This window comes from Schistocerca nitens, chromosome 9 (assembly GCF_023898315.1).
Source record: "Schistocerca nitens isolate TAMUIC-IGC-003100 chromosome 9, iqSchNite1.1, whole genome shotgun sequence".
Taxonomy (NCBI): Eukaryota; Metazoa; Arthropoda; class Insecta; order Orthoptera; family Acrididae; genus Schistocerca; species Schistocerca nitens.
The window spans coordinates 20,537,316-20,552,154 of NC_064622.1; the positions used below are offsets into that span (position 1 = coordinate 20,537,316).

Genomic DNA, 14,839 nt, shown 5'->3' on the forward strand with positions numbered 1-14,839 from the left:
TTCAACTGTGTACTGTCTAATTTCAAGTTTGTTTGTTTGTTGTTGTTGGTCCCCCCCTCCCCCAAAGTGTCATTCACTCTCCTCAAAACTGGATCTACTTCTGTAGTATTCACATAAGTGTGTCCAGGTAAGTCAAGAAAGCTGTAACAGCATCTACATGATCAATGTTACGTTCACGTTCATCAGCCACAGTGAATAAGGACCTTAATGATTATACCTCATAAAAGCTGGTGCATATGTTTCATCATAGTCCAAGCCTTGCTTCTGAGCATAACTTTTTCTGGCGAGTTATGCTTTGTAGGGTACAATGTGTCCTTTCAGATCTGTCTTAGTTTTTAATACCCATTTTGCATTTGTTGGCTTCTTGTCTGACTGTAAACTGACAGACACCATGTGTGGTTCTCTTTACAAGATTGTAACTCTTCTTCCGTTGCCTTCAGCCAGGTTTCAGAATTGTCTTCCAGTGAGACAGGATTGGCCTTAGTTGACTGTTTAGCCCAATAAGTAATCACGTCATGTAGCTTCTTTAACTATAAAATGCTTGATGATTCTTCAAACAATGGAAAATCCAAGATAGAATATAGCGGCTCAGCATCTCCACTATTTGATGACTGTTCATATTGACTCTATGTGCAGCAATTGCTCATTGTCATCATTTGCATTATCTGGGCTTAATTCATAATTGCTGCCAGTGTTCAGTGATTGATGTTATAGTCTCAGGCTCACCTTTTTTTTTTTTCTAGCTCAGTTGTTGTTCTTGCATTCTGTTTCTGTTCTGTGAATAGAATGGACAATCAGTTTGGATCCTGTGACTCGGTTTCTTCTTTATAGAGTATAGAAGCACTTCATAAAAAAGTGTGTGCCATTTTATTGATTCTTCGGCAATTTGTTTCAAAAAGCCTGTAAGCTTTTAATTCTTCACAGAATGCTACCAAGACATACTCAATATTTTGTCATTGGTTAGTTACCAGAATGTGAATGTAAGCCTTGCTTCCAAATATTTTGGGATTTAAAAGGGGGACAGAGACAAGTGTGCAGTGGCTCTATTATACCCTGAGAAACATTCACATGGGCGTCCATAGGCCCAGTGGAGATTATGCAAGGCACCATCATGACCAAGGAGTATCTATCGTACACTCTTTACAGGCCATATACACTGTTTCATGACAATCGTGTTTGCCTATGACAGTGGCACTTTTCAGCAAGATAATGCACCGTCACAAGGCCAGGAGTGTGGTGGGGTGGTTCGAGGGGCTGATGTGCTGACCTAGCAGCTCGCCAGATCTGAGCCCAATTGGACACATCTGGGATGGGACTGAACACGACATTAGAGCTCATCGTCCCCCCTCCCCGGAATTTACGAGAGTTAGGTGACTTGTTTGTGCAGATGAGGTGCCAAATTCCTTGGTGACATACCAAGAACTCATTCCTTCCACGCTATGATGCTTCGCCGCTGTTACCTGTGGCAAAGGCGGACATACCGGCTATTAGGTAGGTGGTCATAATGTTCTGGCTGATCAGTGGAGACATCTGTTGGAGGAGCCAAGCTACAAGCTATTAATTCATTACAGAATTCTCTTACGTTTCTGTATGATTATGTTGTACTAAACTGGAGATTTAGCATTGCCAAGTGCCACAGGAAATATTGTGGCTTTACCATACACCAGTCACAGTATTACTTGGGTTTGTTTGGCGGACAGGCTGTTCACAGGAACTTTTGCCCCTTCCTTGGTGCAGTTGGTGATTTTGGCAAAGCCCTGCAGTTGAGATGAATGTGAAGAAGTCCTACATAACACTGCGAAAAAAAGTTCCCAGTCTGTTCCCAGTCCCTTCCTCGTACAGCCTTTATTGAGCTACAGGGAGGGCACATTCCAGACCTCTTGCTGGTGTACTCTGGCACCTTTCCCCATCACAAAATAAGCACGCCTTTGTAATGTCCCGGCCCGACATCCGTCCCCAGTTCCGACAAGCACAGCTCCTGCTCCTGCTGCACATCATCAGTACTTCACCATTCGTCTCGGTGGAGAAGCACTTTGAAAGTGTATGTTCTTTTTCTCTACTTTGAAAGTGACATTTTTGGTGTTTAATTTTTTTAATAACAAACAAGTTTTCTTTTTTCCCCTAGCCCAGATTTTTAATTTTCAGGGTTAAATTTTAAGTAATGACATACGAGCAAAAATATCTTTTGTGACTATTTTCTAGCTTTGTTTCCTGACTCATTAGATTGCTGGATCTAATCAAAGGGGTGGAAGTCAGGTTGTTAAATCAAAGAGGAGGAGTCAGTATTCGTACTGATCATACAAGAAGTTCTTTGTATGTACTAGTGAAGTATGCTTGCCTTTTTGGTACTAAGGTAATCTCTCTTCAAAAAACATTGATTTGAAACTGTCAATCATTTGACATATGATAAGTGCTGTGTACTTCCATTCAGATTTAGTTTTCCAACTCACTGAGTCAGCGATACAAAAATTACCAATTTTTAAATCTTGCCCCTTATTGATACATTTTTGTGGATGTCCATAACTTGTTACTAAGTTTCTGGATATGTTAGGCTGCAGCTTCATTGCCTCGGCTATCGAGTGAGTGCTTGCCTTTATTAAATTTACAAATTGTGCAAGTTCTAACTTTACCAGTAAAGTTCTCCAGATTGTGCCTAACAACTGTCAAAAGCCCTGCTGGAGGCTGTACAACCGTCTCTTTTTATTCACTTATTTTTCTCTCCTGCTCGTCTATCATTTACATTTGTGTAGGTTATGTTTGCAAAGAAGAGAATTTCTGTCTTATGTCTAACATAGTCCCTGGTGTGAAATACCATCATTTCCGAGTACTTTTAGGTTATATCTTTCAAAAGAAACTCTATTTTGTTGTCATAAATAATTTACAGATTGTAGACTAACCCTCTCTTAATTTTTCATGGTTAAGTAAATTTTTAATAATAAGTTACAGTAACAAGAAAGTTTTTGAAGAGACACTGTAAGTTTTTGTCCTTTTTGTAAAGAGGTGGGGTGAAGGAGTAATGTGAAAGTGAGATCTCATATGTCCATGCATGTGAACTAACAACTCTAAAACAAACCCTGGGTCTAACATTTTGTACTGAATGAAATGTTGCTATCATTAAGAGTATATGCTAGTTTCCCATAGAGAGCTTTGAGTTATGAGACCAACTTGTGCTGATCCCTAATCTCAAAATACTTGCTAGAAGTTGTCCAATAACAAATGGAGTTTTATTTACTTATTTGATATTTTGTGCACAGGAAATCGAAAACTACAAGTTGAACCTTCATGGAAAAATGGGAGAACTTAGTAAGCAACTGTCAGCAGTCACCCACAAATTACTGCAAAAAGAGGCCCAGAATGGTATGACACAGGGAATCCCAGAAAACAGGTAATCAGTATTTGTAAACTTAGTTTTAATGTAGGCGTGCAGTTGGTTTAGTGGTACAAGGAAGAGGCTGAAGCAAAATATTCATAAAATTAGTGAGTTTTTGGTTATGTGTAAGAAGATATCGAAAGTTACAATAAACAAAAAAAAAACTTAAAAGAAGGAACTTGTGAGATTTTAAATTCTATGAGAAAAGAAACATACACTGTTAAAAGATACATTAAGCTGCAGATTCAATGTGCGAATAGAGCAAGAAGGGTGAAAATAAGTTCTATGCCTCAATCAAAATAACAAAGTGATTGACAAATGAACATTGGAGGAACCAATATTGTCTGTCCACATTTGCTTGTGAATGCAATGTGGCTGTGGTAGCAATCACTGAGCATTTCAGTTATGGATACGTTCATATGCTGTCTGTTAACAGCCTGTGTTAGATGTTCTGTCACATAAATTGCTCACAGAAACGATGTAAACAATACAAACAAATCACACTTGTTATTTTACTGACTGGTAGCATTGTTTGAAACTGTCTTTTTGCAACTGGCTTATAAGGTAGCAATGTGATGTGACAATGGTGAACAGACCAAGCTGATTCTCTGATTGATCAATATTATTCTGTGAGTGGTTGTTCTAAGGGTAGCTGTACTGAAACAACTAGTTGCCAAGTCACATTTTTTATTCTGAATCAGGTATAGAGATGGATACAATCCCCCTTAATAGCAACAAAAGTCTCACAGGAAAGTTATGTGATATTAAGGATGTAAATCATCTCACCTGGTATCTTCATATGTCATTGATGGCTGACATTGCTGTGTTCTACCAATAGATATTTGACATAAACACTTCCTTTAATTGTATAGTAATTTACTGATTTCGTCTGCCACTATCTCTTTCCTAGGTAACAGGTATGACAAAAACTCTCCTGCACACATTGCTAGACTTGCGCCCCTGAGAGAAAAAGTAAAAAATTTATTGTAATAATAATAATAATAATAAAATAGTAATAATAATAATAATAATCATACAGTCTTAAGAGTTGTAAAGAGGTCACAAAATATTAAAATGAAGGCTCAGTAACATGTGTTACGGCATGTTCTTCATGATCTTTATTCTTGCAAGGAAATGTGTTGTGGGTTTGCAACTGATGATAATATTTCATAAAATAAATCATCCATGTCCCCAGTTGACAGTTTTTATTTATTCTGTCATAACTAGTTTTGAGACTAAAGCGTCATCATTTGTCATACCTCATCACTAAATCTTGACTACTATAAAGAAGGTACAGAATACGGAAATTAAGGCCAACATTACATCACTTATGTGCTCATTATAACTAAACTGTAAGTTACTATTATTGTTATCATTGTGTACACTAATATGTGGGATATGGTAAGATATCAATTTCTGTCTTCACTATGGCCTCATAGCACAAAGAAGCAACTGTGCAATGGGAGTATATGGGTGAATACCTTGATAAAGTGGTTACATTTCCATTCCAGAATGTATGACATTTTGAGTATAAGAAGAGAGGCAGACGATGTGATTGACACGGCATTCGGTATGCGAGAATCGCAGCGAGCATTTACTGCCAGGCTTCAGAATATGTATGGAGACCACTACCCAGATCTTGTAACTCCTATTCTCTTTGCTCTTACTCAGGTATGTTGAGAATTGGATATAATGTAAGTACATAAGGGAAAGGTAGATTACTACTTACCATAAAGGTGACACATTAAGTTGCAGACAGGCACTACTAAATGGCAATTAGTCATCAGCTTTCTGCCACAGCCATCATCAGAAAAAGGAACACGCACACATTCGTTCACACAAGCAAGCAAGCACACACCTCACACACACGTGACCACCATATCTGGCAGCTCAGACCAAAATGCGACTGTCGTGTAGAACAGAAGCAGCACTCGGGAGGGGACTGGGAAGGAATAGCATTGTATGGGTGGGGGCAGGGGAAGAGTGCTGTCTGGAAGTGGGTGCAGGGACTAGACTGCTAATAAGCAGGGATATGATCTCTGTGGCATGGGGTTGGGATTATGCGTGGCATAGAGATGGACTAAAATGATGTGGAGGTTGGTTAGGTGACAGAATACCACTTTAGGAAGGGTGAGCAGTATCTCGGTTAGGATATCCCTCGTATCAGGGCACGGTGACAGGTAACCAAAGCCCTGGCAAAGGATGTATGTTCCAGTCCGAGATGGTATTGGGTGAGGAAGGGGGCATTCCTTTGTGGCTGGTACTCAGAGGTGGTGAGAGGATTGGGGGTGTGAGAAGAAGTGGCATAGGAGATCTGTTTGCAGACTAGGTCAGGGGAATAGAAGAGTGCCTGCCTGTGAAGGCCTCAGTGAGACTGTCAGCGTGCTTGGCGAATGCATTCTTGTAGTGCAGATACAGCATCAGGCTGTATGGGAGCGATTTTTTGGTGTGGAATGGATTACAGTTGTCGAAATGAAGGTACTGTTGGTGGTTGGTGGGTTTAATATGGACAGAGGTGTGGGTGGAGCAGGGAGGAGGTGGCCAACATCCTGGAAGGTGGCACACTCGGTTAGGGAGTACCAGGTGAACCAGATGGGAGAGAAGGTGTTGAGGTTGTGTAGGAATGAAGACAACATGTCATGGTCCTGAGTTCAGATCATGAAGATATCATCAGCAAACTTGAACCAGGCTAGGGGTTTGGCATTTTGGGAGGCTAGGAAGGTCTCCTGCATGTGGTCCATAAACAGTTGGCAGAGGAGGCCGCTCATGGTCGTGCTGCAGATTTGTTTGTATACTTACCCTTCAAAGGAGAAGTAGTTGTGTGTTAGAATAAAGTTGGTAAGGTATATGAGGAATGAGGTAATGGGTTTGGAGTCTGAAGGACAATGGAAATGGTAGTGTTCAGTAGCGATAGGACTGTGGGGCCGACGGATGTTGGTGTGTTGAGAGGTGGCATAAACAGTAATGTGTAGGGCTCCAGAAGGTAAAGGGGTGTGGTTGGTGAAGATTTGGTGAAGAAAGTCGATGGTACCTTTGACATAGAAGGCTAGGTTAGAAGCAGTTGTTTGGAGGTGTTGGTCAGTGAGGGCCAAAAATTCTTTCAGTGGGGCCACAATCGCCAGTCACAATGGGGCGTCCAGGGTTGTTGGAGCACGTAGAAGGTGGGTGTGTGATAGGGGTGAGGTTCTGGGACGAGCCTAAGGCTTGAAGCATTTTGGATTGGAGGTTATGTTGGATGTCTGGGATGGGATCACTCTGGCAACATTTATAGGTAGATGAGTCAAATAATTGGCAGAGCATATAGCTTTTCTCAGTGCCCCTAAAGATACAAGAAATGATGATTGTGAAAGTTAGTATAACTTTTTTCATTTATTCTATTCTTTGTTTTGTTTGTGTCTCGATCCATTATATTGTTGCTTATTTGCTCTTGTTTACAATCTCATTTTTATATTTCGTTAGATGTTGTTACTCTTCATTTGTGACACAGGTTTCGTATGCCATTGAAGTACAGTGCAGTGTGATCCATAAACTTATTGAACCAAATGATGATACTTGGAAACTGCTTTGTTATCCTTCTATTGGTACTGTTTATCAAACAGTCAATGAAATTCTATTGAAGTCAAGCCCAGGAAGTGATTGGAGTTTTCAGTGAGTATTTGCAGTGCATACACACTTTTGACTAAATTACTATGTGAAATAATTGTCAAGTTTTTGAAAAGTTAGATCTGCCTTTAAATACTGCACTCACAGGGTTTTCATTAAGCCGCTTTTATTTTTTTCTGGGAAACTAACATTAAATGATTAAGCTTAAGAAAGAAAGAAAAGACATGCAGATACTCTGATTCAACACTTCACATGAGAGTATATAGAGCACACACAAATTAAATGTTACTTGTCATGCTGTTACCATGTAGTTTATTTGTAACAGGCACTGTGATGACTAGTTAATGATATTCAGCATGAATTTTTCCTGAGTGTGAAAAGACACAGAATATACCAGTCAGAATCAGTGACATACCGTATAACAGGAACAAATATGTTGGTCTGCTAGACTGTACTGTAAGTTGCTTTTTCCATGCATCCCGAAAAAATTGCAGTATTTTTGTATAGCCTGTCTTACCTTTTATTTCATAATATAATTTACGTAACCATAATTATTTCATTTAAATAATGGGGCTGTTCATATGGTTGGCAGCAGTTTTACCAACAAGTCACTTTTATTGCTTGTAGTCACTTTCTTTTCTTTGAGTTACTTCTGCACGCACGCACGCACGCGCGCGTGTGCGTGTGTGTGAGAGAGAGAGCATTTGTTTGTTCACTGCACACATTTTTATCCACTTCATTGGAACATTCCAGAAAATGGAGCCATTGATACAGTTGCTTCACAGTGAAATATAGGGACTTGTTCAGGTGTTGGTAGGAAGAATATGAAAACCATTAGTATTAAAGGCTTGTGAACTATTAGAAGATACTTTTCAGGAATCCAGTTCACTACCTCTAGAAGACATGTTTTGTGATGATGGTGTTTTAGCAGAGGTTACCCAGTGGGCATCTGAAACGGACTGCCCTAAGTTCTTGACACAGTTTAGGAGGTATTTTACTGAATAGAGGCTACTCAGTAGGCATCTGAAACGGACTGCCTTAAGTTCTTTATATAGTTTAGGATGTGTTTTACTGAGCCTTGTAAATACATTATTCTTAAAGCTATCCTCGGAGTGCCAAACAATCTACAGCATTTTTGATGTCTTCATTCATGTAACAGAACGTCAGCAGAAAGTACCAGTGATATTGTAAAGATCACAAAAGCATTACTGCAGGATATTGATTGCAGTCAGCTAGTGGGTGAATGGAAACTTCTCCAGTTGGAAACCAGCATAAGTTCAAGTATAACACAAACTCCAAGTGGCAGTTATTGGAGCCAATTCTTCAGTATGAAATGCGTGACAGGAGAGTCAAAATATCCCCAGATAAGTAAAGTGGTGAAAGCAGCTCTAGATCTGTCTCACAGGCTTGCTGAGGGTGAAAGGAGTTTTTCTGCATCAAGACGATATCTTGGTGGTTCATGGTGTGGGTTCCTGTTGTCGTGTCCTAGTTCATGAACCACGGACAATGTATGAGTGGCCAAGTAAGTGGTCCTGACAGTCAGGATACCAGTTACTTTGGAATAAGGCTGGGCATCTCAGACATCTTCTGAGTCGTGGTCACCTTTGTGCTCTGACGGCAAAGACTACCAAATCCACCAGTTAGTCCCTCAACCGTTAGGGGTAAAACTCAATGGGACCCGGGGCAAGTAAGGCTAGCAACCTGCTTCCCTGGTACTTTAAATATGATGCTGCCAACAATCAGAGCAAAATGCCCCGGACCTTTGGAGGTGACGGAGTCCCACCTCTAAATGACAAACCAGGGACTCCTAAGACACGACCCAGGAAACGAATGATAACGAGATGGGGGGCTATTAATATCAATGGGGACTCTGGGAAGAAGGTAGAGCTGGCAGAGGCTGCAAGTAAGATGCGTCTGGACATTTTAGCTGTTAGTGACATTCGGGTAAGGGGTGAGAAAGAAGAGGAAGTTCCCAAGGTCTACCTGTCAGGAGTCAAAGCAGGAATAGCACAATGGGGTGTAGGGCTTTACATCAGGAAAGAAATGGAACCCAACGTAGTTGCAATAAGGTATGTAAACGAACAACTGATGTGGATAGATTTGACAGTGTCTAGCAAGAAAATTAGGATTGTGTCAGTATATTCGCATTGTGAAGGGACAGATCAAGATAAGATGGGTAGATTTTATGACACACTCAGTGATGTAGTTATTAGAGTAAAGGACAAGGACAGTGTTCAGCTAATGGGTGATTTTAATGCCAGGATTGGAAATCGAACAGAAGGGTATGAAAAGGTTATGGGTAGATTTGGAGAGGATATGTAGGCCAACAGGACCGGGAAACAACTCTTGGATTTCTGTGCCAGTATGTGCTTAGTAATCACAAACTCCTTTTTTAAACATAAGAACATTCACTGGTATACTTGGGAAGGCAGGGGAACCAGATCTGTCATTGACTATATAATAACAGATCAGGAATTCAGGAAGGCTGTGAGGGACACACGTGTATTCGGGGGATTCTTTGATGACACTGATCACTATTTAATCTGCAGTGAAATTGGGATTGTGAGGCCGAAAGTGCAGGACGTCAGGTCCATATGTAGGAGGATAAGAGTTGAGAAACTTCAGGATAAGGAAATCGGGCACAAGTACATAACAGTGATATCAGAAAGGTACCAGTTAGTTGAATGTAGTCAATTACAGTCATTGGAAAAGGAATGGACAAGGTAAAGGGACACAATACTAGAAGTGACTAAAGAATGTCTTGGAATAGTAGTGTGTAAAGGTAGGACGAAGCAAACAGCTTGGTGGAATGACACAGTCAAGGCAGCCTGTAAAAGGAAAAAGAAGGCATATCAAGAATGGCTACATACTAGAACTCAGGTAGACAGAGAAAGTTATGTTGAAGAAAGAAACAAAGCCAAACAAATAATGGCAGCATCCAAGAAGAAATCTTGGAAACAGGTTGGAGACTATGGGTCAAGCTGCTGGAAAACCATTCTGGAGTGTAATTAGCAGTCTTTGAAAGGGAGGTAAGAAGGAAATGACAAGTATTTTGGACAGGTCAGGAAAACTGCTAGTGAATCCTGTTGATGCCTTGGGCAGATGGAGGGAATATTTTGAAGAGTTGCTCAATGTAGGTGAAAATGCGATCAGTAATGTTTCAGATTTCGATGTACAATGGGATAGGAATGATGATGGAAATAGGATCACATTTGAGGAAGTGGTGAAAATGGTCAATAGACTGCAGTGCAATAAAGCAGCTGGGGTGGATGAAACTAAGTCACAACTCATCAAATACAGTGGAATGTCAGGTCTTAAATGGCTACACAGGATAATTGAAATGGCGTGGGAGCCAAGACAGGTTCTATCAGACTGGACAAAAGCAGTAATCACACCAATCTTTGAACATGGAAACAGAAAAGATTGTAACAACTACAGAGGTATCTCTTTAATCAGCATTGTGGGTAAAATCTTCTCAGGTATTGTTGAAAGCAAAGTGCGAGTATTAGTTGAGGACAAATCGGATGAAAATCAGTGTGGGTTGAGGCCTCTTAGAGGTTGTCAGGACCAGATCTTTAGCTTACGGCAAATAATGGAAAAGTGTTATGAGTGGAACAGGGAATTGTGTCTATGCTTTATAGATCTAGAAAAGACATATGACTGGGCTCCAAGGAGGAAGTTATTATCTGTTCTATGAGATTATGGAATAGGAGGCAAACTTTTGCAAGCAATTAAAGGTCTTTACATAGATAGTCAGGTGGCAGTTAGAGTTGACGGTAAATTGAGTTCATGGTTCAGAGTAGTTTCAGGGGTAAGACAAGGCTGCAACCTGTCTCCACTGTTGTTCATATTATTTACGGATCATGTGTTGAAAACAATAGACTGGCTGGGTGAGATTAAGATATGTGAACATAGAATAAGCAGTCTCGCATATGCGGATGACTTAGTTGTGATGGCAGATTCGATTGAAAGTTTGCAAAGTGATATCTCAGAGCTAGATCAGAAATGTAAGGACTATGGTATGAAGATGATCATCTCTTAAGTGGATTGTGTGCCAACTAGGAGGAACAAAGTTAGAACAGGTGGACGGTTTCAAGTACTTAGGATGCATATTCTCACAGGATGGCAACATAGTGAAAGAACTGGAAGCGAGGTGTAGCAAAGCTAATGCAGTGAGCGCTCAGCTACGATCTACTCTCTTCTGCAAGAAGGAAGTCAGTACCAAGACTAAGTTATCTGTGCACCGTTCAATCTTTTGACCAACTTTGTTGTATGGGAGTGAAAGCTGGGTGGATTCAGGTTACCTTATCAATCATTTTTCCCCCATAATCTTGTAGATAACCTCTTCGCCATATGCCACTAACATTAATAATAATAATAATAATAATAATAATAATAAGCAATTAATTCTACTCACAATTGGAAAGCCCCTGGAAAAGATAAAATAGCAAATTTCTGGCTAAAGAAGTTCACCTCAACACATTCACATCTAACTAAATTATTTAAATGTCTGCTTGTGTCTGTGTATGTGCGGATGGATGTGTGTGTGTGTGTGTGTGTGTGTGTGTGTGTGTGTGGGCGCGCGCGCGCGAGTGTATACCTGTCCTTTTTTCCCCGCTAAGGTAAGTCTTTCCGCTCCCAGGATTGGAATGACTCCTTACCCTCTCCCTCAAAACCCACATCCTTTCGTATATCCCTCTCCTTCCCTCTTTCCTGACGAAGCAATCGTTGGTTGCGAAAGCTTGAATTTTGTGTGTATGTTTTTGTTTGTTTGTGTGTCTATCGACCTGCCAGCACTTTCGTTTGGTAAGTCACATCATCTTTGTTTTTAGATATAAATTATTTAACAGTTACATTGCAGACCCATACACATTCCCTGATACACTTACACGTGGAATAACTTATCTGAAACCTAAAGATCAAGCAGACACAGCAAACCCAGCTAAATATCGCCCCATAACATGCCCACCAACAATATACAAAGTATTAACTTCAGTCATTACACAGAAATTAATGACACTTACAACACAGAACAAAATTATAAATGAAGAACAAAAAGGCTGTTGCAAAGGATCACGAGGATGTAAAGAGCAACTGATAATAGATGCAGAGGTGACATATCAAGCTAAAACTAAACAATGGTCGCTACACTACGCATACATTGATTACCAAAAAGCTTTTGATAGTGTACCCCACTCATGGTTACTACAAATATTGGAAATATACAAAGTAGATCCTAAATTGATACAGTTCCTAAACATAGTAATGAAAAATTGGAAAACCACACTTAACATCCAAACAAATTCAAATAATATCACATCACAGCCAATACAGATTAAGCGTGGAATATACCAAGGAGACTCATTAAGTCCTTTCTGGTTCTGCCTTGCTCTGAACCCACTATCCAACATGCTAAATAATACAAATTATGGATACAATATCACTGGAACATACCCACACAAAATCACACATTTGCTATACATGAATGGCCTAAAACTACTGGCAGCAACAAATCAACAACTCAACCAATTACTAAAGATAACAGAAGCATTCAGCAATGATATAAATATGGCTTTTGGAACAGACAAATGTAAGAAAAATAGAATAGTCAAGGGAAAACACACTAAACAAGATGTTTACATATTGGATAACCACAGCGACTGCATAGAAGCGATGGAAAAAACAGATGCCTATAAATATCTAGGATACAGACAAAAAATAGGAATAGATAATACAAATATTAAAGAAGAACTAAAAGAAAAATATAGACAAAGACTAACAAAAATACTGAAAACAGAATTGACAACAAGAAACAAGACAAAAGCTATAAATACTTACGCTATACCAATATTGACCTACTCATTTGGAGTAGTGAAATGGAGTAACACAGACCTAGAAGCACTCAATACACTTACACGATCACAATGCCACAAATGTAGAATACATCACATACATTCAGCAACTGAAAGATTCACATTAAGCAGAAAGGAAGGAGGAAGGGGATTTATCGACATAAAAAACCTACATTATGGACAGGTAGACAATTTAAGAAAATTCATTATAGAACGAGCAGAAACTAGCAAAATACACAAAGCAATCACTCATATAAATACATCGGCTACACCATTGGAATTTCATAACCACTTCTACAACCATCTTGTGGTGCAGTTCTTCTTCTCATCCCAACTTCTACAACCCTTTAGATCACATAACATCAACAGATACGAAGAAAGTAAATTGGAAAAAGAAAACACTACATGGCAAGCACCCGTATCATCTAACACAGCCACTCATCGATCAAGATGCATCCAACACATGGCTAAGAAAAGGTGCTGTGAGGTACAGTTAGACGGAAGGATTCATGATTGCAATACAGGATCAAACAATAAACACCAGATATTACAGCAAGCATATTATTAAAGATCCCAATACCCCAACAGATAAATGCAGACTTTGCAAACAACAAATAGAAACAGTAGATCACATCACAAGCGGATGTACAATACTAGCAAATACAGAATACCCCAGAAGACATGACAATGTAGCAAAAATAATACATCAACTACTTGCCATACAACATAAACTAATAAAACAACACGTTCCCACATACAAGTATGCACCACAAAATGTACTGGAGAATGATGAATACAAATTATACTGGAACAGAACCATTATAACAGATAAAACAACAACACATAACAAACCTGACATCATACTCACCAATAAAAAGAAGAAATTAACACAACTAATCGAAATATCCATACCCAATACAACAAATATACAGAAGAAAACCAGAGGAAAAAATTGAAAAATACATCCAACTGGCTGAGGAAGTCAAGGACATGTGGCATCAGGATAAAGTTGACATTATACCAATTATTCTATCAACTACAGGAGTCATACCGCACAATATCCACCAGTACATCAATGCAATACAGCTACATCCAAACTTATATATACAACTACAGAAATCCATAATTATTGATACATGTTCAATCACCCGAAAGTTCCTAAATGCAATATAACATATACCGTACAGTTAAAAGGAAGTCATGCTTGATCAAGGTCCGCGTCACTTTCCATTTTTGACCAGACATAACATCTGAGAAAAGGAAGAAATAATAATATAATAAAGTAAATTTAAAAACAAAGATGATGTAACTTACCAAACGAAAGCGCTGGCATGTTGATAGACACACAAACAAACACAAACATACACACAAAATCCAAGCTTTCGCAACATACTGTTGCCTCATCAGGAAAGAGGGAAGGAGAGGGAAAGACGAAAGGATGTGGGTTTTAAGGGAGAGGGTAAGGAGTCATTCCAATCTCGGGAGCGGAAAGACTTACCTTAGGGGGAAAAAAGGACAGGTATACACTTGCGCGCGCACACACACGCGCGCACACACACACGCGCGCACACACGCGCGCACACACACACACACACACACACACACACACACATATCCATCCGCACATATGACTAGTGTTGTTCAAGGGCCAATTGATGACAAGCAAGCAAGAGATGCACGTAAGGCCACTTGCTGATTTTTGTGACTTTGGCGTATAGCATGCCAGTTCTCAAACAGTGCATTGACATGGACAATCGTGGATCGATATGCTTAAACGATCTTCATCAAACCTTGAAGGTCTTCCTGAATGTCAAAATGGCCCTCCTTAAAATGAGAAAACTTTTCTTGCCATGCTCTGTCCAACAAAATTATCCTCATATATTGCACTAATGTTTGTGGCTGCCTCTGGTGCTGCCACCCCTATATTGAATTCAAGCAGAAGAATATGTTGGAAATGTTCTGATGTCCCCAGTTGGCATTCCATTTTCTAGCACCCACAGCCCCACTCACTATC

The 14,839-nt window shown here is 39.7% G+C and overlaps 1 protein-coding gene across 1 annotated transcript in view; it reads left to right on the forward strand.

Moving 5' to 3' along the window:
• The window catches only part of LOC126203236 (midasin-like), a 236,520-nt gene that overhangs the window by 59,393 nt on the left and 162,288 nt on the right, over positions 1-14,839 (forward strand). Inside the window, exons 10-12 of the mRNA XM_049937482.1 lie at positions 3,255-3,385; positions 4,882-5,041; positions 6,858-7,018. Of these exons, the coding sequence (XP_049793439.1) occupies positions 3,255-3,385; positions 4,882-5,041; positions 6,858-7,018 (452 nt within the window). The remainder of the gene's footprint in view (positions 1-3,254; positions 3,386-4,881; positions 5,042-6,857; positions 7,019-14,839) is intronic.